The following is a 27,624-nucleotide window of genomic DNA, read 5'->3' on the forward strand; positions in this document are numbered from 1 at the left end:
AGTGACGGTACTAACTGGCTCCGGCGTCGTCATGATTACTTTACGTGTGTAAGCTTCAACTTTGAAAGTTGAGGAGCCTGTCAACTAAAAATAAACAATTTATTTGAAGAATTGTTTTCCTTATTACATTGTGATCACGAAATTTCCAGGGAAGTCTTAAAATTTTGAAGATTTTCAAACGTCTTAATCAATTAATTTGATTTGCTCTTTTTTTTTTTTTTAAACTTTTATTAATATTTTTGATTGAAGTACCCTGTTTTCATTTTATGCATGAAAAATCTTATATATGAAGTATATTTCGAACAAAATACAAGGTGGTACCAGTGGTGGTTTCTCTTAATGTTTGCATGTTTGTACAAACCTCGTTCCAATATTTTCATTTTTAATTTATGCTAAATCACTTTTCCTTTTTTGTCAACTTTCGTTTACTATCATCATTCCTTGAAGAAGTGCGTTTGAAACGGTGCTGGCTAATACCTTTCTGCTTGGGAGTTTGACAAACTCCCCAGCTTTGCTATTGCGGGGGTTGCGAGGTACGAGGATCATTATCTATAGTGTCTCATAGGAATCTGTTATATATACCAGGTATATATATATATATATATAATAAAGGGCGGATCTAAGGGGGTGCTATAGGGGCTATAGCCCCCCTTGACTCTCAGGTATACACTGGATAAAATGGACTTCAATCCTGTTTTACACTAGATAAAGCGGCAAACTAAGGTTTAGCCCCTCCCTTGATCAAATCCTGGATCCACCACTCTCTCTCTCTCTCTCTCTCTCTCTCTCTATATATATATATATATATATATATATATCTGCTGAAAATGTCGTAGTCCAATCCAGAAGGAGGGTAGGTACTAGGTAGAAAAATGAAACTGTGGTTTTGCAAAACATATCTCTGTATGTACAAATACAAATTTTCATATTAATAATGAAATTCTTATTGTTTCTGAGGCCTCTAAGGTGATTGTGTGCGCCGAAACAGCGAATTACACGAACATCCAGATCCTAACCGTTATAACATTTTTGTTTCACCAAGGAAAGTCACCGAAGTAAATTAATTAGGAAATCAGTGAAACACTACGGGACTCTCCTCCGTTATCGTATATAGTAGGGATGGCCAAAAATTTGCGGATCCGGATATCCCGGATCTAGTGAGATCCGGATCCGGATCTTGCCGGATCCGGACCTAGATTCGGATCCGAATCTCAGATCCGGATCTCGGATCTGGGTCTGGATCTCGGATCTGGATCCGAAATTCGAATCTCAGATCTTGATTCGTATCCAAACCTACATCTGAAATTGTGATGATAAAATTGAATATCTAAAATTCGTCAAAACTTTTTTCGGATTCACTGATATAGTAGGTTGCTGTGCTTTTAAATGTTTCCATAACACGTTTATGCTACCTTTGTTCTTTATTTTATTTTAACCTTGCAATATTTACATTGATTTCCTCACATTTCAGAGTATAGTGAACTGTCTGAAAACTGATGTAAATGGTAACAAATTCTTCTGTTTAGCTCCTCTTCGAAACTTAATGTTAGCTTCACATTGAAAATATTTATTTTATTCTTAGAAAATAAACTTTCTTCTTTTCTCATATACAAATGAAATATCTTTTAGATAAAGCCCTTCTAATCGCAGGAATACTAGACAAAACAAACTCTTTATTAATAGTAGTTTCTGACTCACTAGAGTCCAACCACCAACAAATGTAATAATGAATATCTTTCACTTCGATGTAATAATGAATATCTTCGATGGAACAAAAAATATAGACTGGTTGGCGTGGAACAACAGTAGATTTTTAAACATACACACGAGAATTTTAGGAGAGCGATATGGTTGTGTTCGTTGTATGACTTTATTATCTAACTTTTAACTTACGGCTTGCCCTTCTGAAGTTGTTTGAAGGAGTAAATATAAAAGATATTTCTGTTATTTCTTCTTCACCCTCCAGGTTTCTTTAATCATACATTGCAGGACGTGACCAAAACATATCCATGCATCGTATCATTGAAGCGTTTTGTGTTTTGTATATTAAAGTGTTCAAAAATATTTAACATATTCGCATTTGTTCATGTGATCTCAGGTTCAATTCTCGGTGGGAACATACATGAGAAAACTGAAAGCTGAAACAATATGAAAATAGTATTTAAAAGTCAGGAAATTGATATTAAAACTTTAGCTATCTATTGGGACTGTAAGGCTTTAGTTAAATTAACCCACACGTTTCGTGAAGATATATTACGTCGTTATTGTTTATTTACTATAAGCTACCAGATACATCCTCAGAGGCCCCTTTACACTGTAGTAATCAACAGATGAAAACATTGAAAAAGGAATGGAAGGAAGGTCTCCAGAGCCATAGATCAAGGTACTAACCTAGCATTTGCCCAGTATAACTGAAGAACAACCCTGGAAAATCCTCAGTCAGGATAGCTGGGCTCCGAATTCGAACCCGGTATTATCCAATTGCGAAGCAGAATCCTAACAAGTAGCCTGAGCTCGCTTCGTATTATTATTATTATTTAATTAACGTAATGTTTTAAAATTAGTGCAAATTAAACCCCACTTTCTTTATTGCTGATGTTATAGTTAATGTTATAGTACATGAGACATCAGTTCCCCATCAAGAAAGAATACTAGAACTGGAATTCAGGAAGCGGGGGTGACGAGATTAATGAGGATGAGGAAACTATGTACCAAATTTCTCAAAAGTAAATCCCCACGTTGAGCGGGTTTCCATATCCAGGTTCCTAACTATGAAAACATTTACGATCACTCCAACCCCAATCATTTCACAGATTCAACCTGTTGTATATAAGTTATTAGGACGTAAAATTAAACATAATTTATACGAAAAAGACTTTTATGCATTGCAAGACCTGTAACTGCCAAATATTCACCACAAACTTATATTCGTATCGACATAAACAAAAAGAAGTGTGGAGCAGGAAATTACTATACCCAAAAGTCAAAAGAGTCGCACTGAAGACATACGAACTGGTCGAGCGGTTTGGGTCACTACTCTATCAATTAGAAGTTTGTGTGTTCAAACCCTGAAGAGGGTATTCGTTTTTTTTTTTTAAGTGTGTTCCTATTTTCATCATAGGACTAAGAACATTTCTTTAAATAAATCTTCGGCAACTACTTTTCTCTCAAATTCCATTAGAAGGGGCGTACGTGACGTTTGGGCGCGGACGTTTGGGCCCCGCCGTTTGGGCACTGGACGTTTGGGCGCGAAGCCATTTGGGCGCCAGACGTTTGGGCGCGAGTTAAAAAGTCGTTATGTTAGGCGCTGAGTACTAAGTTCGAATCAAGATATCACAAGGTGTCTGCTGTAGTGGAAGTCCTTGAATTATACTGGATTTTGTTTTACATACTAGAAATACTGGAATTTCAAAATTATAAAAACTGAATTAACAATTAAATTTTGTAAATTTAAGTTTCAACGAAAGTTAAGTGTGCTTTTTATTTGATAACTTTTCAAGCCAAATGTAAGTCGACCAGACTACATATGATTGACTGCATTACATACATAGTGAGCCTATTCCATTAAAAAACTTAAAGCAGGCCTTCTGCTGTAGTTACGCAATAAGTGTGAATGTCAAACACATTTCTAGTGGGTAAATGACCAATATATGTACACTTAACTATTATTTTTCACTTTGAAATCGTTGTTTTTTTTTTCTTTCGCCACTTTCTTTAATGTAGATTAAATGCTTACAATGGGACGAAAAAAATATGTGTTAAGTTCTGATTTTTATATTGGAATGTTAATAAAAAAAAGTTATACCAGAAATACGGCATACTACAGTTCCTAAACTCAATGTGTTAGACATCCTGTATGCAAAATATGTCTTAGACACCATGTATGCAAAATATCTTTCCCTCAACTCGATTAGGATATAGGATTTTTAGATTTCTGGGCTCTCGGCATCTAAGGCCATTTAGCCCGTCACGTTTGAGGGAGCACACTATCCGGGGAAAGGGAAGGAAGAAAGGATTGGGGAAGGAAGGAAGCTGCCTGGACCTATAAATTAGGTACCACCCCGGCATTTGCCTGATGTGAATGAAGAAAACCCAGGAAAACCTCATTCAGGGTGGCTGGCCTGAAAGAGCGTGTTACACTTTTTCGACCGAGTGCCCCCACCGGGAATCGAACCCGGAACCGATCGCACCGAAGGCGAGAGTGTTAGCGACTACGCTGCAATCTTTTATTGGTAGTTCTTTATTGGACTTAAGGAAGAGAAGAGTTTGGCAAACGTAATACGAAAGAAAACAAATTTTAATATTCATAAATATGTAATTATTAACTTTCTTTAAAAAAATACAAAAATTAAATCAATATGTTTTAATTAACATTAAGAAAATTAACAGTTCGTCTGATTCCTTTATTTCCTAGCTTTCTTATATAATACAAAAATTAGATCAGAAGTACAAGAATCGTGAACAAGCGAAAAATCAATCCATGACGAGGTTAGGCAACAAATGCCACAAACGCATTAAACTATTTAATTTAGATGAATAAATAAGATAGAGATAGAAAATATACAGATAAATGAGGTGAGATAAAGATAGAAGTGTAGGAAATGTATATATCTTGATTGGCGCTTAGTTTTCAGTGCCTAGCTTACTTTATATGTCGTAAATTGTGATTTTTACTATGTACCTCGCGCCCAAACGTCTGGCGCCTAAACGGCTTTGCGCCCAAACGTCCGGCGCCCAAACGGCAGCGCCAAAACGTCCGCGCCCAAATGGCGGCGCCCAAACGTCCTGTCCCGTAGAAGGGAACATTATATGAATTGCAAATCTAAAATCCACAGCTGAGAACAAAATATTATGTTCAATATTTCATTATTTTCCTTTGATTTGTAATGAGAAACTAACTATAAGCATTGACGATTTCAGAAGATTCTCCCCCAGTAATGGTCAATATATGAATGAGAGAAAACTGATAAAACATTATTAGTCCACTTTGAACATGATCGAAGATAACTTATGGCCACGAAAGGGGAAATTTATGTCGACAGAGTCTCAAATTCTCCCACAGGTCATGCTCTGAAATCACTGTTTGAAAGGTTTCCTTAACAAATAGAATATTACATTTATTTCTCGTTCTACGTTTTGAAATGGAAAAATCATAATTTTAAAGTGAATTATAATACGATAAGCATAAAGATTTATAGAACTAATGAAGTAAATATTCTTGTGTAAGTTATCGATTTCTAATCGGATTAAAACTCGAATATTCGTTTGCATCGCACTTTAAAGTAAATCCTCTCTATATATAATTCTTACTGGAAAGTATGTTTAACTCCAATTACTTAATCAATATTTTTAATAATATATTTTTATTGTAATACTTTTACTGTTCAATGTTGTATACACTACATTTTCCAAAGCAAAACCTCGCAAATGTATAGTGGACTAGTGAATATTAGGCTAAGTCCAAAAGAATTTTGGCCGACCTCCTGATAAACCACGTCTTTCAGCAAGGTGAATTGTGGCAATCCGATACCCACATGAGGAAATCTTCGGTTCAGTGTAAAAGCTTCCATAAGAACCAGCACTCTAATCAGTGAAATGTGCTTTGCTAATTTTTATTCAATGTGAAAGTACCTAACTTTATTGCTAAAAAAGAAAAGGCATTTATTTCAAACAAGTCGCCATTACAGTTTTCGTATTTTAACACAGCACTCATGAAAAGTCACGTTAAAGCGCGACTTGCCCCTGAAAAAGAATATTTATGTTTCTCGTGTTCCCCAAAGTGCATGCGGAATTAGTCCAAGTGCATTGCGCTCGCATTACTTAGGTACAAACGGCTACGATCTTGGTACTAGCACTTGTTTCGGTTTCCAGATCTCAAATATTTATCTTTCAGCCTGATTCTATGTATGAATCCGAAATTTCAAATCTAGATAAGGGGCACCAAAATTCATAGTTTATTCTCGGTGCTCATATTGTAATTTACTAAATAATTATTAAATTTAATTGTAAGGTATACATTTGATATTTTGAGCAGACTGAGCACGATAAATATACGTAAAAACTAGTCAATACGTGTCTTAACTGTTTGTTTTCTTAACTGTCAACGAAACAGGTGTATTGAGAAATTTTAAATATTCGAGTTTTGTATTCCGGTTTCAAATATAAATATATGTATATTTCATCTCGGTCCTGCAACCAGGTGGACCTAGATTCGACATCCGAACTCTCATCCGGATCAAATCAGATTATTTTTTTAGTAAGGCAAGCATTTGATCTTTAGTGTAGAATGAAGGAGACAAATAGACTTGTCAGTATTCGTCTTAATTTTGCTTTCTTCTTCACTCGCTTAATTCGTGAAATTACTTTCTCAGGACTTCGTGAAATTACTTTAGGCGAATTTTTGATATTCAAGTTTATCACAATTTGGGTGGGATGCGAGTTTGGATAAGAATAAAGATCTGAGATCCGGATTTCGGATCCAGATCCGAATTTCGAACCCAGATCCGAGATTCGAGATCCAGATCCGAGATCCGGATCCAGATACGAGATCCGGATCCAGATACGAGATCCGGATCCAGATCCGAAATCCGTGATCCGGACCCAGATCCGAGGTTCGAGATCCGGACCCAATCAGATCCGGTTGTTCGGATCCGGCCATCCCTAGTATATAGTGCTGAAGAAGTGGTTTAGTATAAACGTGGCTATTTCTAAACATATTATGCTTTACATCCAGGATGATTAAAAGCAATGACTCTTCCCGTAATCATGGATGCAATTTGTGACATTATTCTTGAAAATTGCAGCATTTCAGTCAGTGGTGGATATAGCCCGGGGCTGGAGCGCTTAGGCCACCCCAGTTTTTGAGTGACAAAAATAATTTAAGCTATTATTTATAGTTTTTAAAGTGTATAGTAAACTCACGATATACTTATTATAGTCTGAGGTCTGGCTGCACCTCGCTTTCTCAGTTTTTACCTTCTCAGTAAAACTTACGTCAGAGATTCTGGGCATTTCTTTGGAACTCGTCGGTAGTATAATTCAGAATGCCTTGGGTGTGCGCAAGTTCTCGGCATAATGGGTTCCCAAGATATCTATCAGAAGAATAAAAGAGTGACGGTATTAAGAGAAATCTTCCAATTTGACCATAATGCTGATCAGTTTCGCTCACGAATACTAACCATAGGTGAAATATGGTTGTACCACTAGGATCCTGAATCGAAACAACAGTGAATGGAGCAGTAGCACTCATTTCTCCATCGCCCCAAGAAGTTCAAGACACTGAAGTAGGTTGAGAAACTGTTTGCAACATTCTTCTGGGATAAGTATGCAGTCGTACTCATAGACTACCTCCGCAGCGGTCAGATATTTAATCCAGAACCTCTACATTACTTACAAAACTGAAAGAAAAATTCAAAGTTCAACGCCGCGGAAAATGAGAAGAAAGGAATTCTGCTCCTTCAGGAGAATACACCTGTCCATCAAGCCCCTGCGAACATAACTGACGTTGCATAATCTAGGATTTCAATGTCTAGATAATCATTCTTATTCCGTAGATTTAGCTCCGTCTAACTATTACGTGTACTTATATCCCAAACTTCAATAACACTTGAAAGGATGCTATTTTAGATCTGATAGGGGTAGTGCTACGAACAGTGGTGCGAGGAAATCTTCAGATTTTTTAACTTTTCTGTAAAAACGGGACCACTGCACAAGGGGGAAGATTGTAGAAGAAGTAAGACTTCACTATTCCACGTGCACTCCTAGGTTGGGCTACGAATTTTTCAGCAGTTCCTAGTCAATATGGTAGACGTCACGTCAGTACTTTGAAACAAAATAAGTAAGGGAGCACTAGTATATACCAATTACTAATTAAAGATCAGCACTCTGACAATACGTTTTATTGGGAATAAATTTAATTCCATAAATTTATTATCATCATTTGCAGGAAGGGAAAACACAACTCTCTTTTATCCCCTTCAAAAAATTAAGCCCTGGTAGTTGCAAATTAAGCTCTTATAAGCACATCCTCTGAATATTGAAAGCCGAGAATAATGTTTCAGAAAAAAGAAGTATAGAACCTTTAAATAAAACAAAATATGAAACTGGCAACTTCAAATCTGGATAAATACAAACAAGTTACGTAACTGGTTTTACCTTTCTTTTGTTTCCAGTCGAAGTTGATCCAATGAGAAAAAAACAAGTCGACCAAATCTACTATTGTTCGCTAGGCACAATAATTAAAAATCGCAAGAAAGAAGTATAACTAAAATATACCTCAAACAGCGCTAAATTAGAAAACAGAAATATGGGTGCATACCCAGACGCTCAAAGTAGAAAGCTTGAGCACTAATCTGCCACATAGTAAATGCATGGCAAGTAGACTATAATTTGACAATGAGATTGGTTATGATACTGATATAAAATACTACTTAAAGATTGTAGGAGTCTGGAGGGGGGGGGGGCAGTCAGGGAGGCAGAAGTAGCTACTAGGGGGCACTCGTCCCCTTGTCCCCCTCTGGCGTCGTCACTGAATGGCAGAATAGCTATGATGATGTTGATGGTGTTGATATGTTTACCAATATTTGCCAAAAAGAGAGTAAAAATAAAAGAATAATAATTATAATCAAACTTCTTAATATTTTAGAATAGTTTGAGTGAAAACTGAAAAAGACTCAACTGTCCACGTCTTTTAAGTAAACTCGATTTATATAAATACTTTTGACCAGTGGCGTATATAGGGGGCTATCGGGCTCAAGCCCCCAGAAATAAATTTATATGCGCAACTTCATTAAAATTTGCAGGAACTCAAAGTAAAAAAATAAGTACATATTCTTGTTTTATGCATAGGCCCCCGGAACAAAATCTTAAATACGCCACTGCTTTTGACCTAAATTAGAAATCCAAAATAACGGCATCAAACTCCAAGTTATTTAAAATAACTGTACAAAATCACTCTTACTTGTGAATATGGACTATTTATTGCTGTATGATGTTACATCGCTCAATCCTCGATGTGCAGTATATCTAAGGAGGCTAAAAGTTATATTGATAAACAATTACTTAATGTATAAGCATCCGCCCATGAAATCAAACTTGCGGTCACATGCAGTAAGTTTTTTTTTTTTTCAATGTTATGAAAATGTTATTTCGATATTAATTTTATGAACCCACATTAAAAAATTCCAACGGGTGCTTAAATCTCGGAGCCAAGGCTATACCTATGAAGTCGGCACTTATGGTATACGGAATTACCGATGCAATACTACATTTCTCTATTTTGGAAGAACACCACAAGCATGCTTTGAAATGAAATGAAATATATAGTTTAACGTCCCACGTTTATGCACAGAGGTTAAGGGAGACGGCGATAATGAGAAATGAATGAAATGGTGAAATGAAGAAATTAGAAGGAAACGGGAAAACCCCGAGAATTAGAAACCAAGATGTTAATTTTAAAATATCAATGCACTTGTTTCAAAGCTAACTGTTCAGTGCTGAATGAGAAAAACTTTCAATTTCGCATTCAGTTCCTTACTGCATGTTTGTGGCGTTTTATCAGCAGACTGCTTGAAGTAGAGCAACTGAAGGGTGAAAAACAAACTCCTTTTTTGCTATATTTATCTCAGGATGAGCCGACAAACTTTACCAGCCGGAATGTCAAAAGTTTAAATTTACTCTAGATAATACACACACCTGTAGAATAATGTCGGATTTCTCGATAAGCAATTCTCATTGTTTAAAAACGCAGGAATACATGATAATCCAGCACCAATGACACATTTCTTTGTATGCAACAAGCTTTGATTACAATGACACCTGTGTAGCTTGAAATAACTACAGAAAAACGCGAACAACCGGTTCAGAAAACGACATATTGTAGGTATGCTACAGGAGCAGATCTACTCACAGGATTGCATAAATTATTGGGAACACATTCAATCCAGCGGCATTTTTACTGAAGGCAAAAAATTCGAGTGAAAGATGTAATGATTTTCCTCCTATGATACACTCGAGTGAAAGATGTACATTCTATACTGTTATTCGAGTGATACATTCTGTAAAAGATTCAAGTAGTACCGGTACTTGTGCAAGAGTCTTGGTTTTGGTCTTGCAAGTATGATCTTGGTCTTGCATACAAGACTCTTGCACAAGCTGCAAGACCAAGACTCCTGCGCTCATCACTAGTTGCGTCTATTGAAACCGAAAGTTCTAAGTCTATTACTTGCTGTCTCAGTAGTGAATTCATTGTTGATGTCTACCTGTTTCAGTCTGAAACAAATTCGCTGATATCTCTCTTTTTAGGACTACTGGAAGAAAGGTAGAATGAATATTTTCGTCATTAAAATGTTTTATTTTCGTAAGTTCAAAATTTCCGTTAAAAAAACAAACTCCGAGCAAGTTAAAATTACTACGAGTTAAAAACAATTGATATTTTCATTTTTTCAAGTAGAGAAGAACAATACACCAGCAAAGATTGGCATTGATGCTATAATTCTGCAAATTTAAGAAAGCTTTTAATGATTATATTCTTTCATTTAATTTCCAAAAGAGTAACTGTATGTGTAAAGCGTTACATTTTGTGGTAACTACATTGAAATGAGTTAAATTTTAAAAAAATAACACCAAAAACTATAAAGGTAACCAAGAAAGTTCTGTCGTGTTTTCGCCCACAACCTTCGAACGTCGATATGTCACCTAAGACGTACCTGGAAGATCAAAAATAGTCCCCATCAGCATCGACGACCTTCTGCCAAAGTTCTGGAAGGCCATGGATTCCATCGCGGTAGAACTTGGTGAGTTGTGAAAATGCGTTTTGCACCTCTACTAGGAATTTGAACTGGTTCCTCTAAGGTGATTGTCCAAGGAATGGAACAGGTGATAATCGGATGGTGCGATGTCCGGGAAGTATGGCGGTTGCAATAGTATTTCCCATCCAAGGCGTAGATGTTCCGGTTCATCGTAGCCACGTGGGGCTTAGCGTTGTCCTGTAACAGGAGGACTCCTTTGTGATTCAGATTTGTTGGCTCCAGAGTTTGTTTTTTTGTTGAACACGGCTCAACTGCTGACAGTAGACAGTTGCATTGATGTTCTGACCAGCTGGTAGCAGTTCCCGATGCACGATGCCGCGAGCAGTACACCAAACACATAGGAGGACTTTCTTCTGGTGCAGTGCTGGTTTTCGCTGTTTTGGAACCGGTTCATGTGATACTAACCAATGATGACAGCGCTGTGGAGCTCTGCACAGGACCCACTTCTAATCAAATGTCAACAGCCTGTCCGGAAATTACTCCTTCCTCAGACGAGACAACAAAGAAACACAGGTGTCTGCTCGGAGTTAAATCATGTGGGTCCCATCAACCCAACTTGTAGTACTTCCCAAGCTGATGGAGATGCTGGCGAATGGTTTCTCCACTCACACTGAATTATAGTCCCAGTTCATTTCTGGCCACTTTTCGCCTCAATTGCTGCCTAAAGATCTTCATTTTGTATGTGTGTTGGTCTTCCGGCACGTGGTACAGTACGTCTTCGAGTATTTCGTCACCGTCATTAAACTTGTTAAACCACCGCTGCACTGTCCGCATAGTCACGACACCGCCACCAATGGCCTGGCATATCTTCCGCCCCGCTGCAGCGGTGTTGGAGGCCAGTTTGAACCCGTACAGCATACACGCCCTTGTGACGCTCTATGGAAGTCCCATGTGCACTCTGTCCTTATACAAGTTCACAGTGTAACTGAACATCAGGTAATGTGTTGGATATATCCATACCAACAACTGACCTTCGCCTTATCTCCATTCGCTTTCAACTCATGGTGTGAGAGCCAATTGAACACAGACCTCCACACAAGCGACAGAACTTTCTGGGTTACTTTTATAGTTTCACTCATAACTGCTTTGATACTTTCTCTGAATAAAATGCTTATTTCTTTTTCTTTCATTGCGTGTTTTTAAAAATATTTTCGTATCATTATACTGTTACTTTATAATTAAAGTATACTTTCTCTAATTAGTATGTGCATTTGGAATTTCGGATGTGTTATTGTAATTTGTGTAATGCTTTTCATAGTACAAACTTTGCTTTTTGTAGTCTTAAATTTGATTTAAATTACTTGCTGAGCAAAACAATTCTTTCATTGTAAAAATTATAAACGAGTAAGTTTATCCAGCTATCCACTTTGGCTTCTTTCAGACACTATAAATCTAGTGATTCGAAACTTGAATCCTGACTTGAATACTATTTTTTTTCTTTTACAGTTTAGTAGCCACAAATGCAGCACGCTATCGCATGGCTGCTGGAAAGAAAATTCAACTGCTTGAATTTGGTCTCAGGAGAGCACAGGGTCCAGATGGAGGACTGTCAGCTTCCAAATATTCATATATCGGTAAGTTACTTTCATTTCCTTTTTAATCTCAAGATGTGCAATTTCTTGCATTTGTCTTCGTATTAGTTCGTCACAATGTTAAGTCTTTTTCAACGTTGGAAGAATTGTCGAACATGTGTTAATGCTGAAAAATATACACCTAATTCTGCATAAATTCATGTTAATGCTGAAAGATGTTCACCTAGTTCTGCATAAATTCCATCACAGAAGGAAGATGGTCCCGTAACCGTTACACAGGAAAGTAGAGATGGCATGATTGTGATCAGTAAGAGAACTTTCTGGGAGCGAACACGGGCCAGTTGGAGAAGAAACCTTAATGTGTAAAGATGGAATGGGAGAATAGGGAGAGCAGTTGCTGTAATTGCCCTATACAGATGTGGTAGATTAAAACTAAGGGATATATTCACCCTCATGCAACCACTGAACATAATTTTGCAATTTGATTATAGCAAGATTTCGTGAACGTTCCTTTGTCAATGATCTACCACTATCTGGATGTACAAGGTCAGCACGGACACAAGAGGTGGTGAAAGAAGTGCGACAACGCAACAGACCGGAATCTACTTCGGAAACAGAAAAGTAAGACCAGATAGTCACAGATTTCGATACGAACAATGTCGCGAGACATTAAAGATTGTCTTCATATGAGGACATAACGTTGGACCACAAGCCATCGGTTGAATGACAGGCTTTAGAGAGCAAAACGACTGCTCCAGTGGCATGTAGAGAATGGACATGAAAATACCCTTTTCATAGGTGAAAAGTTTTTCACCGTGGAGGAAAAATTTAATGACTATTATGCCAGAACACGTGCAAAACTGAAGGAAACTAACAACCACGAGTCCAGAGAGATCATCATCCAGCGTCAGTGATGGTGTGATGGGGTATGTATTACCAAGGGATGACACTACTTAACTTCTGTCCACAATGGGGTGAGAACTGGGGCACAAAACTACCACCGACTGTGCTGGAGGATGTCGTGAGGCCCTTGAACAACACTATTTGTAGGTGGTATTCCAATAAGATTCAACTCTCTTACAAGGCACAGATGACACATTAGTGGCTGCGGAACAATGTTCCTGCATTTATTGTTGCTGGGGATTGGCCACCTGGCAGTCCGGGCCGTAGTCCACTAGACTACTGCTTGTAGGACATTCTTGAGAGCAAGACCTACAGTAAACTTCATCACAGTTTTGGCTATCTCAAGACAGATCTGACGACTGAGGAAATCAATACCACAAATTTTCGGTATTCGGTCAGATTCGAGCAGATTTGCTACGAGTTTTGTAAAGTGGAGTAAGGTCGTAGAACACATGGAAGACACTTTTAGATGTTAATTGTCGAAAGAAAAACATATTAAATCATCAAGATTACCTAAATAGCGTTAGTTCGAATGCACAATATACGAAAAACAAGTGTGTAGCATTCAATATGATTATTTAACTTTACAGTTACATTTGTTGAATAATAATAATAATAATAATAATAATAATAATAATAATAATAATAATAATAATAATATAAACAAAATCAGAAACTTCAACGAGTCACAATGGATAGGTTATAATTCTAAACTATACTTTGCAAAGAAAAACGTACGTAGATGAAGTATTGATTCTTGCTTTGTACACGAAAAATCCTCGATTTGAATTTCGCTTTCGAATTTGGACAGCCACTGATTTTTATCTCCAATTATAGGAGAGTTTCACAACCTGAATGATGGGGGTGGTATCTGTATATCTAAGCTTGTCATTCCCTTCTAGCTTCTATGACGTTGGAGTGCGGTTTTATAGACGGAGAAATCGCAGAGAGAAACATGTTGAGCAAAGGATGAGAGGATGAAATAGGAGAATGGAATAAGCAAATAATCGTAGTGAAGTCGTCACTGGATCCACGAGCAGTATATGTGCAAAGTCAACAGTTATGATACCGAGTTTGTTCTTGCTCCTTGTTCTCTCGTGTGGTTTATAGAGAAGATGAGCAACAACCACAAATTATACAACACAGAGCGTTCAGTTGTAATGACTCTGGATGTGTTTCCAAAATGCGTTTTGAATTTCTCAAAGCTTTTTTAAAGAGCTTTCATCACAATATACAAGGAATAGTTGGCAACTTAGAATAGTATGTGTACTATTAACATCTTTAAAACGAGTGTATTTAAGAAATTTTGAAAGCTGTACACTTAACATGTATAATGTAATAATGTGTGTAGTAATAAATAACGAAAACAGTAGGTAATAAAGCTGTTTAAAATTGATGGAACATAAATTGTAATGATTGATATCTACGACGTTTAATTTCTGTTTGAGTAATTATGTGATTACAGTTTCTTGCAAAACAAAGTAATAGGTGATAAAATCTGTTTACCTCGTGTCTGGCACAGTGAACGTAATACTCATCATATTTCACAGCGTGATAAATTATATGTATATTTGAAAAATAGTCAAGAAGTAATAATAAAATATACACTCGCGCTTCACAAAAGAATTTGAGTCCCGTGTTGATGAATGACTAAAGCAAAGGGAAGAAAAACTGAAATGGGAACAGCGTGTGTTTGATGGTTTCACTATTTGCCTGGCACAAGTGTGACCTCTGAAAGCCACTTGCTTGACACGGAAAATTTCCCTATTGATTCATCACTGTTTGCAGGCACGGACTAGCACTACGTGTCATCGTGCAAGGCACCGGTTGCTCCGAGGCTTTTTTTTTCTTTTTCATGGGTAGTTTCATTGCAAAGAAAAGTGGCAAAAATATTGGTATGCGATTCTCCCCCACCCCCTACTACTCAGAAAGTAGGCAACAAGTGAATTGTTCCAGATTCATTGAGAACTCAAGGTTTTTGCGTTTACTTGTAATCAATGTGAAGCCTGTAGAGAGGATAACGTGTTCAGGTATCCAATCAAATTACAGTGTTAGTTAAGCCAATGAAGTACTTGTTTAAATGTCTGCATTTGTCCAAGTTTTACAAGCTGGAGAGGATTTTTTGTTTTTTCCATGATTACTTACATTTTTGGAGAAATGCAGTTGCTTTCAAGATTAATATATCATTTGTTTTTCAAGGCCACACAGAAACGAATGGTACTGTGTAGCTGTTCGATTCCCGAATTTTTAAACTTAAAACCTTCCCTTGGGAATCTGGTGACGATTTAGTAGAAATGGAAAAATAAATACGAAGTGTAACATTTTTCATGTATTCTATCTCTGTCACATTTCTGCATGTGGACTACAGCTGTATGATTGTTAGTCAAAAGTAACAATGGAGAGCAATACACTAGTATGAGAGTAAGATATCAGATATTTGTGTTCTTTGGGATCCTGACTGCTGAAGCAAGGCAACATTGACCACGAAGGTGAAATTGCAATATAGAGAGATATTCAAATTGGTTCGTCGTGAAATAAATGAATAAGTCATGAATGGTTTCTAAAGGAATATTGTACTACTACTCATGAAGTGCAGCACGCAGTTCTGTCAGCGAAGATTAAGTATATCTGCTTCAGCCCACAGGTGTTCAATGATAAGGTTTAGGAACCAGGTGGGCCAGTGTAAGTGTTGTCCCGATATTCATGAAACCACTCCTCAAAACTCCAGCAGTGCCTGTTGACGCCACTTTCGTCTAGGAGAATTACGATATTGGCCTGTAACATCATCTGAACCATAAGATGAAGATGGTCACCTAAAATGCCCACATAATTACTGTTAGCAATACTTCATGGCAGCGTATTCACGGGATTCACGGAATAGTAGGAAGTTAGGACCGTCAGCATCACAGAACTACCTCCACGCTGTACTGTACGAGGAGACAACTTGGAGCACAAGCGTCTGTGGGTATCCATCGTATGTAGATACACTGATTGTCGAAAATAAGGTAAAAGGGGATTAATCAGATCATATTATTATGAGTTCCCAATCATTAGCGATTCAGATCGTGTGTTCTTGGCACCATTCTTTTGGTGCTGTTGTAGCAGACTGTCCAGATGTTGATTGAGTTTTGCAGTCACTTTGCCTCATTCATTTCCTCATTTGCGTCATTTCACCTCAGTGCTCGGTGATCCTTATCACTCCCTTCAACATCATAAACATATTCAAAATAAAAATAATACAAAATATCTAAACAGAATACATTTTTTATTATTATTAAAATATCGATATGTAACGATTTCTACAACTTACTGATTTGGCTTTATCATACACATTACTTTCATAGCCACATCAGATATAATGTGTCTGATGAAGCCAAAGATTTAGTAAATTGATGAATTGTATAAGCAAGGTCTATAAGTGCTTTGCTTGTAGACTTTGTGTTACTTCTATTTTGAATTACTAAAGCAAAGCCAACATGAACCAGATATTTATAGGCATATTGTATTAAGTTATGTGAGCGCTGCTGAGAGTGGCACCAACTGCAATCTGGTAGCCTAAATCCTTCTCTTCGAAACAGTTGCAGTCTGCGATCTTAAATCCTTTTACTTCGGCAGCTATTGGCATCTAATAGCTTCAGTATTTCTACTTTCGTACTAATTCGAATCTGGTAGCTGAAGTCCCACTTTGAAACTAATCTCTATCTAGTATCTCAACTTCATCTTCGCTCCTGTTGCCGTAATGTCTTTTAGGTAGACACAGTAACAATCCGAGATTTAGCTCTTCACCTAATATATTTTATGAAATATCATAAAACAGTCTTTGTATCTACAAAGAGAATATATCAAAATCTTATTTTTAACAAGTGAGGCGAAGGAAGGAAATGTTCTATACGGAAACCCTTTAGTTTATAGCAGCCTCCAGTGTATCTGCAGCGACTTCAGGACACGGTACTTTTGGGAACCTCCTTAGCTTATGTTAACCTCCAGAGATTTGGGCAAGGTAATACTCCATCCAGAGCGACTTCAAAAGCAAGTGTAGGCTAAGCGATCAGTGGTCAACAGGTACTTCTTTCGTTTCCTCTACGGGTCCATTTTTATAGGCGATTTCTGGGTGGGTCTTTCCTCCTCGGGTCCTGTCGTGCTGGCTTCGTGTCTTCTTGATTTTGTGTGTCATGTGCTGTACTGATAATATAGCACGTGCTGTATGTGTGTTGTATAATCAAAAAGAACTAATTATTTCATTTAGTTGGAATATTAAAATTTTTACCATGTATGTGAATCCGAACTTTTTCTTGAGTGTGTACTCAGGTAGAAAAATAAGTTTATTTTAAAAAGTGAACGGAAAATCCAAGGACACAAACACTCTACAAAATAACACTGACGTAGTTAAGCTCTTGGATTTTATAAAGACAAACATGTTATTCACAAAAAGTAGAATCATATAAATAGTCTGGAAAATATACATTTTGTATCACTCAATCTCATTCTCTTTAATCGTCGTCTTGAAAAACTACGACTCAAGTGGACTCATACATGGACGTTTCTCTCTTAATAAGTTTCACTGGACTTTAATATTCAGAGACATGAGAGAACTTAAGAAACCGCTATTTGCATTGTAAGTTTTTCTTTTACCTTTGCTTTATTGATATGTCTTTTTGAGAATTGTATCTCAATTGGTGGTCTCACCTTACCTTAATATGTATTTAAATTGCTTTGAAACTTTGAAGTAACTATTAATCATGCAGACCAATTTAAAGTGCACTTTACAATTTGTCTTGTTAAGCATATTTCCTATACTATCAGAAGTCTGCATCTTGTCACATTAAATTACTTGTAATAAATAATGAGCAATGAATATTATCTTTCTTTCCAAATCTCTAATAAGGTAAAGGGATACCAACACTATTACTACCGCAAGATATGCTTTCACTTAAAAGGTATTACATATATAAAATTACAATTTAGCTTTTCTTTTAAAAGCATATCACATATGGATAACATGTGCTCGCGCTGAAAGGTATCCTTACAATATGGAATGAAAGAAGTATTTCCATGACAAGAAAAAAAATCTTTGACGAAATGAGAAAGTTACTTGAGAGGGGGTAAATGCTCCTCATCTCCTTCTTTAATTCGAACCCAGCAAGTAACAACTATTGTTTTGTCTAAGGATGTCGTTAGCACATAATTTTTCCTGCAACGAGAATCTTTTGAAACCATGTCTCAAAAGTTCATATTCTATTAATGTTGACATTTTTAAAATAAAATACTTGTATGATATTATGCCAAAGAAAGTTGTTTTGCCTGAAGTCTGTTTTGAATTATATAGGGCAACTCTGGCTTGATGGTGGGGTCGCGGCGGCTCAGTGGTAGAGCATTCACCTCTGGTGTATGGCGTCTTTGGATCGATCCCAGCTCGCGCCAAGTGTACTTCGTGGTGGACAGACGCCGTGTGCGTGAGTTTTTTCGGGGTTCTCCAGTTTCCTCCCACTTTTTTTATTCAGTCTCAGCATCACCATCTCCTTTAGCGTAGCCGGCATAATCGTGGGACGTAAAACTTAAAGATTCTGGCTTAGTGGTAGAGATTTCACATCTGGTGTAAGGGCCCCTGGTTCATTCCCAGACCATATAACTTTATATCCATATTCCACCAGTTCTTCCTTAATTTACATTCATTAATCATCCGTCTCCTTGAACGTAACCAGGGGACGATAAATTAGAAAATTTCCTTTTAATTGAATTAAAATATGCATATAAGGCCTACTGTACGTTGAAATCTGCAAAGAATTATTGAACATTCTGAAAGATCATCCTTGAGTGCACTTATTTAAAAGTAATATAAGAGTGCATAAAGACAGTCAAGTTAGGCGAATGTATTCTGGACATCGTGATGTGTAGATTTTCTTGGTATTCCCCTCCCTCCACTTTATTATTATTTACTTACTTATACCATCGTTCATTTCTTGCTGTTTTACTCTAATGAACATAACTTTGGAACGTGTTAAACAGAATTTCGTGAACTTTCATTTAATTTGTGAAGACCTTATGTTCTAAGATTATGTAATTCGAAATAATTTTCAACAAGTTTTTTTTTTTTTCTTTCTTCCAACAGAAGTTCTTGCAATATAGGATAGAACTTCATGCTACCTATTTTATGCTGCCAGGTCATGTTCGATCCGAAATATATCAACAAATCTTCTCTAAGATAAAGTATCAATGATTTTATACTTTTGTGTATTCATATGCTAATAACAGTGATAAAACCTTGACACTTTTTATTATTATTATTAGTCGAAAAGCATGCAGGTAAAGGCATGGAAGAGGAACAGTATATTACGATTTCGATGTCCTATATTTCACGTACGTGGTTTTGCATGTAGAACGTTTGTAGAAATACGTGTATGTCGTGATATATTTTTTCTCCCAAAACTTACGTGTACTATCGGCTAAGAAAGCTTTTTTCCGATCAATACTGTTTTATTACAGTATACCTTACTAACAAAATCTATATAAGATTGAAATCACGGAAAAAAAGAAAAAAAAAACTGAACAGTTTGAAATGAGTTTTTGTACGTAATTAGCTTGGTTCCAACTTGGTTTTTGTCATATCACTTTGATTAAAATGGGTATCCTGAAGGAGAGACAGGAATTCAAAATATTTACCAAAGTCAAAATGTAACTGGGTTACTGGGACGATAATTTCTAAAGGACATACCAAGCACGAAAGTGGCATATACTCATAATTTAATATTTCTTTATTCAAGTTTAATTGGTTTTATTTATATATATATTTTATTTATTCATTTTTGTCAGGTGCTTTTATCATATATATATATATATATATATATATATATATATATATATATATATATATATATATATATATATATATATATATATAGGACCAAACAATCTCGGTGGTGAAGTCTGACAATAGTGCTCCCTTGGTTATGGAGCTATTCGGAAAATTTGTTATATCGTACATTAAGGATAAGATAAAAATTTACAAGTATGTTTATAATATTTTTAAACATAAAACCAAAATTTTATTGTTGTTTGTATATTTCGATATAATAAAATGATTAATATTTTCTTTCAGTGCCGTATTTGTTGGTGGTTTACATTTTGTAGTTTTAAAAATAGGATTTTAATTCAATTCTACTTGTAAATGAAAAATACATGTCTTGTACAGGGTGGCGCGGAGCAGACTTACTTGAAAGCTGAATATTAGGCGGACACGATAGCAGGGTTGCAGGTGAAGAATTGAAAGAAGATGGGTTACATTTTATGGGAACACCATAACAGTTACTGTGGACATCTGGAAACCTTGAATGATGTGTTCATGCTTCTTACGAAACGAATTAAATTGATCAAAACAATAATTGTTAGTTGACATTGCTCCAAAAGTCCACTGTAACTGTTAGATTGTTATGAAATGACATCTTATTCACTTTCCATTCCCTACCCGAAACCCCTGTAAGCTATCATATCTATCCAATATTCAACTTCAAAATGTGTCAGTCGGCTCCGCATTCCACGGGACGAAGGAAACTTTCTGCGTAGCACGGAGCCGACTGACACATTTCAAAGTTGAATATTGTGCAGATACGATAGTTTAGAATGGGTTGCGGGTGGGGAATGGGAAGTGAGTAGTATACCATTTTATAAGAACACTGTTGCAACGGAACTTTGAAGTAATGCCAACAACCTATGAAATGTCTGAACGAGCGCTGCAATTTAGTAACAGCCTTTGTCTTGTAACAAGTATGAACACAGAAAATACATTATTAAAGCGTCAGCGAGGCTCATGGTTACTTTTATGAAATGGCGTCCTATCCTCGTCAAATTCTCCACCACAACTCACTTCAAGCTTTCGCTCTGCAATATTTAACTATCAGATATGGAAGTCTGCTCCGCGCCCCTTGTAGAAAACCTGATCTCTTATTGTCTTATTAGTATTGTTAAACAAATTGAAAGTAGATAACAATGTATAGATGAAACGGTAGCATAATAAGAGTAAAGTTGTTTAAAATTTTTAATATTATATTCCTTAATTTCTAGGTGGATTTGACGGTACCAGTAATGTACTAGCTGGAAAACTCTTTCACATCCCTGTTAAAGGAACGCATGCGCATGCGTATGTAACGTCGTTCACGAACTTCGAGGAGCTAAGAATAAGGGTAAGGATGATATATCAAAATAAGATATCGATGTATAGAGATAGAGGAAAATAGAGATAACCCTTAAGTTAATATGCACCTTGGTATTTGAATATTTTTGTTTATGTAATGCACTCACATTGAATTTGTTCCACTACTGGGGCAAAGGCTTAATTAATCCAGTCGGGAATGGAGACAGTATGTTTTATTTTAACCTTTCGGGCGTTGGTCTCAGCACAAGAGTACTCTTTAACAGTTTTCTGTGAGAGCGGAGACATTCTTACAACACGATGAAGTACAATCCAGTCGTGTTGTAGTGGTTCGAATATAGGGTTGGCTGGGCTCACTAATGGCTTTGGATGCTTTGTTTCGCTGACTTTTCATAGTTTGTTTTACTGCAATATGGCACTGAGCATCATGAACGTAAGAAAATGTTGCATTGTTCAGTAACACGCACAAGAATATTGGGAATAAGGCACTTGAATAATCGGTATACTGTTGCTCATACATTTCACGATATCGTATCGTTCAATGCACAGATGAAATCCGGTTCTTAATTGGTAGAAAAGTGCTGTATTACGAATGCTGTTTAATTTCAGTCCTGTGGTTATTGTTTGAGTATTTAATTCTATCCCAAGCGCTATAAGAATCATGATAATTCGCGAATTTAATATTCTGCAAGGTTTGGATAAATACGAAGCCATTTCAACTTTTTTTTTTTTTTTTTTTTGTCACTCCGCTATTCTTCATCTTGCCATTTTTCTTGTGGCTGTTTTCCTATCTTCCATTTTTCGTACCTCACTGTACTAGCTTATACTAGATCTATTTACGTTTGAACACACTTTTGGTTGAATATATTTCTAATGATTTAATTTCGTACTCGACCTTTTCTTTCCTTTCCAAGAATGCTTCTTAGCAAAGATCTTTCACACTCCGGTAAAACTTTCCTACGAGATGTAAGCTACTAGTTATTTCTCGTCACTCAGCTATCTTGTTTCACTTTGACTATTTTGAGTAGTTTACCTGGTAGTTGTATTTGTTTGCCTTGTTGGTATTTGTTTCTTCAAATTATCAAAGGCGTAATTTTATCATGTTCTTCCGTACAAGCATCCAGTTGCCTTTGTACTACGACGATTTCTCCTCAAATGATTAGGCTATTCCAAATATAAGCTTGTTTCTTTTTTCATGTTATGCTTTTAACTGAGATTAGTATAGGAGACATCACATGTCGTTGCCGATTTTTTGGTTGATGTGGAGTTTAGCGTCCCGTTCAGGAACAAATCTACGAGACGTGGGATCCAGACCACATAAGCGTCTACTGAGTCTCCTACGAACCACATAGGCATGAGGGAGTTCAGCACGCTTCCTGATCATTCTCCCAACTGCGTAATCAACTTCCTTGATGTAGACGTCATGTTTGAAGATAGACATTTTGCGACTCAAGGCATAACATGATAATGCAGTACCTTCGCTTCAAATGTTCCGATCCCTATCACTTTAACAAATGTCTCTTACTTCCATTCGAAGAACTCGCAAATGCTTCACCAAATTTCTCTCGACAACTACCTCAAGTTCTTGACAACGCAGGCTCATAGCAGAACACTAAGACGGGGTGAGGGGACTGAGATCATTTTAAGGGACTGACTTGAGTATATCTTACATTTATATATTTTCTTAAATTTTTTATTCTAAATTGAACACAATAGATGTACACCTATTGATGGTGCTTATAAGTACGTAGTACACGCATTGTTACAATTTGCAAATCTTCCTTTATATACAAAATTGTATGCTCAAATTGTTATACATGTACAACAGATATATCAATTTTAAAACTTCTTATTCAGACACTATTACAAATTACACATTCTCCTAGTAAGCAATATGCTCAATACATTCATACGCTATGATACTTAACGAAATGTTTGTAAGCAAAAACGCGTTTCCCTGTTCGGGACGTGATAGGAGATTTCTGGTAGTAATGTTGGTAAATCTGTCTCATTATGTACAAGTTTATTATTATTATTATTAAAAAAAAAAAAAATAAAAAATAATAATAATAATAATAATAAAAAAGAAAAAAAGAAAATGAGCTCTTCTTGCTTCAAGGGTGCATTATATAGAATTTTAAGCACATTAGTATTGAACACACTTCTGTCTCATTACAAACCCGAAATTTCTTTAAACTTCTTTTACAATTTGATTCAGATTTGAGCTTATTGCCACACTGGAATCAGATATATATGATCAAGTCTGCAGCGTTTTTTTTTTTTTTTTTTTTAATTCCTAGTATTTAACGGTAGTTTTAGAAAGTGCATTAATGCCATTTTTGCAAACTGATGCAGTCTCTGAACATATGCCACGGAAAAAAAAATGTATTTAACAGCTTTTATGGCATTACATTCAGGTAAATCACTTATAACAAACATAGTTAAGGTCCTAAGTTTGAATCCTACGGAACACTGAATCAGCTACAAATTCAGAAGTCAGGACATTTCTGTAGCGTACACGATATCTGGGTTTGAGATGATATAATGATAGAAATTTACGTAGCGTATGTGAAAATTTTACCGTTACAAGAAAAATATCATCATGACATCAAAATGCTTTCCACTTGTATACACTATAAATTGTGTCTGCTTGATTTTTATTGTCAGTTTCTCTTACTGAGTGAGTGAACTGTTGCTGTAAACTGAGAACTGTTGTTAGTAAGTTAGTAAGATTAGTTACTGTTGATTTATTGGATTTAAAATCATGCTAACTGTATGAAATAATTCAGTAAATACGTGAACATATTTTGTTTCTGAATAATAATTTCAAATATTCAGAGAGGTACAGAGATCATTGCTACTGGTCTGTAATTTTTTATATTAAGTATTAGTTCTGTTAGCCTTGTAAATTGGACAAATATAAAGAACTTTCCATCTAGTTAGAAAATGATAACTGTCTATTGACTTACTAATACCTCCTGTAATGGATATTTTAGCGATTGGGGTAACACTTGATAATATCTGGTGGGGTTTGATCAGGCCCTGAAGGGGATGAGGCTTTACGCTTATTGAAATATTTGCTGTGAAGACCTTTGGCTCACGAGTCATGAGTTATCAGAGGTGGGGCTTGGACGTACTCAAGAGTTTTGTAACTGTTATATAGAACAAAAGTAGATAGAATAAATCTCACATTAAAGATCAATTTAAGGCATCACAAAAGTAAATGAGGAGACAGTTAATTATCTGTGTTGCAAGTGCAGTGTGTATATATAATACAGATTTGCTAAAATTAATAAAGGTTGAATGATTTCTGCAATAGGAAAACTTACTGGTCACCATTCCAAACTTCACATTTTTACTATCATTTTACTTAATTACGTTTTGGTTTTACTTAAATGTTTCGTAGTGAATACTATATTCATCTCTTTTCACTTTTTAACATAATTATGTTAGTTCTCTGCTCATTTATAAATTTCCTCTTTTTTGTAGTGGTACCTACTCCATCTTAATAATGCTACCCTTCTCCACTTGAAACATACACTAATTTCCACCTCGCGACACTCACATGACTGCATTACAAAATTGGATCCACCTGGACTGTTCACCAGGGTTGGAAAAAAGTTTTTAAAGATCAATATGTGTGTTTAAAACATGAAAATGATGTTCAAAATCTTTTAAACGTGTTTTAAAACACACGGAAAAAACATGTTTTAAACATTTTGAACAGTTTAAAACACGATTTTAAACATATTTCAAAATCTTGTAATAACTTATTTGGTAAGACTTTTTGCTCTTTACTTGCAACCGACCTTTTCATTTATTTTATCCTGGTTAAGACTACACTGTGTTGGGTACGGAATATTTCAGTATGGATTAGTAATTCTAAACTTACTTCATATCACGACTCCATGACCCTCTTTTGTTACACACTCTTACCAGTGACTCTCATAAGTACTTTCTTGGTTGTAATAAGCTTTTTAGGTAGATTTTTAAAATCTATGTACTATGGAGATTTCACACAATCTATCAATATACATGGTGAAACAAAAGTCCTCACCACCCTCGTGTGTTGAGAACTGGTTGAGGGAGAATGATGAAACTTGGAAGTGGTCCGACACATCAAATGGTGCTGTCAAGCATCATGATGGCCATCTTTGATTGGTATTCGAAATTTCAAATGCAAAGGGAGTCATGTTACATGTTTTAATGCTAGAATTTTACCAGAAATTCGCTGGTGCGGTTCTTTTAGCCTTAAAACAAATCATTCCGGAGTTACTGCTTCTGAAAGTTTCCTAATTGTGCCTTTAGGGGCTAAGCTCACGTTGCAGAGAGGCGGGTGAGATTTTAGTTGCAAAATTTGATTACTATTTCAGAACACAGATACTAATAAAATTATTTTAAAATAATGAATTTTCGAAAAGTAATGTTTGAAGCAAACTTCATGTTGTGCTAACTTTAGAATATTTTCTGCACCCTATGTAGGTTCTTTACGTCAGTGATTTATTGAAGAAAAGTAATATTTGAGACGGATCTAAGTCCATTTTCTATAAAGTTCAGTTTTGCTCAGCAAAAGAATTCTATTTCAAAACGTAATATCTTCTCAGTCAATAGTCCGAAATAAATGTAACGAAAACCACGTGAAAGGACGTTGAATAGTTTCATGACAGGCACTAGACAGGGCGTCAGTGGGGCAGGAGGGCAGCTGCCCCCATCCCCACCAGGAATTTCAGATTTGGGGGGAAGTAAGGTAGTTTTAGAAATCTTTTGATAAGCAAAGTCCAACAGAACAAGCGTGAGGTCCTTACACCGAATAAATACGGAGAACATACAGATGATTAAAACTGGAAAGTTACGTAGGCCCAATTTCCAGAATTTTAAGCAGGCCCGAAACTCGGAAGTAAAGCCACGTTTGGAATACTTAGACCAAAAATATACAAGATAACAACATAAGTCTATAGCTCCTTACGGCCAATGGAAATGGGTTGTAACTAATCAAAATCTGTATTTATTCGGTGAAGGACATCATTTTTTTTTTTTCTGCTGGACTTTGCTTAGCAAAAGATTTCTAAATCTTCATTACTGCCAAAATCGGAAATTTGGGGTAGAGCGAATAACATCTGAGCGGACGCCCCTCTCTAGCGGCAATCATATAAAACTCTAGATTGCATCTTGTTAAGTAGTTTTTTTTTTCTCTTACATCGGACTCATGGTTGCGAAGATATGACGTTTTCCGTCGGTATATTCTTTTTGACACACCCTGCATTTATTCAATGTAATATTGCCTTATTGACTATGGCATTCGGAGCTTGACTTGTTAATCATTCCCACGCTCCAGCGTACACAATATAATATTAATATCTTAAATTTATGATCAAGGAGGGGGAAATTAGCCCTCCTCCCCCATTCCATCAACGATCTTGTCTAGCGGTTGTCCTATTAAACTCTAGTCCACACCCTTTCACATGGTTTTTGTTTCCCTTGGCTATGAAGATACTGCGTTTGCTGAGCAAAAGTGAACCTTTCTGAAAATGGACTTGGATCCCTTGTGCTCTGAACGCCCCATATCTAAAAATATTTTTAAAGGAGTTGAAGCAAGATTTGTCTTGCAACCCAAGTTTGTTTGAAACGCATAAAATTAGTTTGCTTAGTTTGATTAGTTTTGCATCCGTAGCAAGATTATGAGACAGGGCTTATTGTTTAAAGTTGGATCCGAACCACTAATTTTGATATTTTACGTCGGATCGCAGTCAAAATCTACATAGCAAATTCCGGATGCGCTGCACCTTGGCCTCTGCCCTAAAAATTTAATGTTAAAAGACCGAAAATTGCACCCTGTAGCGTGGTGCATACATACAGACAGACGAACAAATGTAGATCAAGTCATCCCTGGAGTTTCATTGACGTTCGGCATCGGCTATTATGTGTCAATAAGTATCACGCTTTAATGGTTAGTTACGCGGGTGACTACCATATCTTGTGCTTTCTTGCCTGGTCTCTTCATACAAGCTATACCAGGGTGTAAAGTTTTTAAGAAAATTTATAACGGAGGTGGGGGAGAGGGACGAAATAAATTTTCATAATACAAAAAGAAAGATATTGGTGATACAAAATTAATTCTTACCTAAAGTTCGAAGTTTATCATCAACCACATCACTGACGTTAGAATCATCAGAAGCAATTTGGGATCATTTCTACAATCTCTTTGCATTTCCAGTTTTTTCATAACGATTCTTCA

General features: G+C 36.3%; 1 protein-coding gene across 4 annotated transcripts in view; it reads left to right on the top strand.

The window, feature by feature from the left end:
* Positions 1–27,624, top strand: part of Naprt (nicotinate phosphoribosyltransferase) — a 202,150-nt gene that overhangs the window by 92,728 nt on the left and 81,798 nt on the right. For all 4 annotated transcript variants that reach the window (XM_081755725.1, XM_081755726.1, XM_081755728.1 and 1 more), the window contains exons 5-6: positions 12,255–12,382; positions 21,302–21,420. In XM_081755725.1, coding sequence (XP_081611851.1) covers positions 12,255–12,382; positions 21,302–21,420 — 247 coding nt within the window. The remainder of the gene's footprint in view (positions 1–12,254; positions 12,383–21,301; positions 21,421–27,624) is intronic.

The sequence above is a fragment of the Thermobia domestica genome, chromosome 4, assembly GCF_964235325.1.
Source record: "Thermobia domestica chromosome 4, izTheDome1.hap1.1, whole genome shotgun sequence".
Classification (NCBI taxonomy): domain Eukaryota; kingdom Metazoa; phylum Arthropoda; class Insecta; order Zygentoma; family Lepismatidae; genus Thermobia; species Thermobia domestica.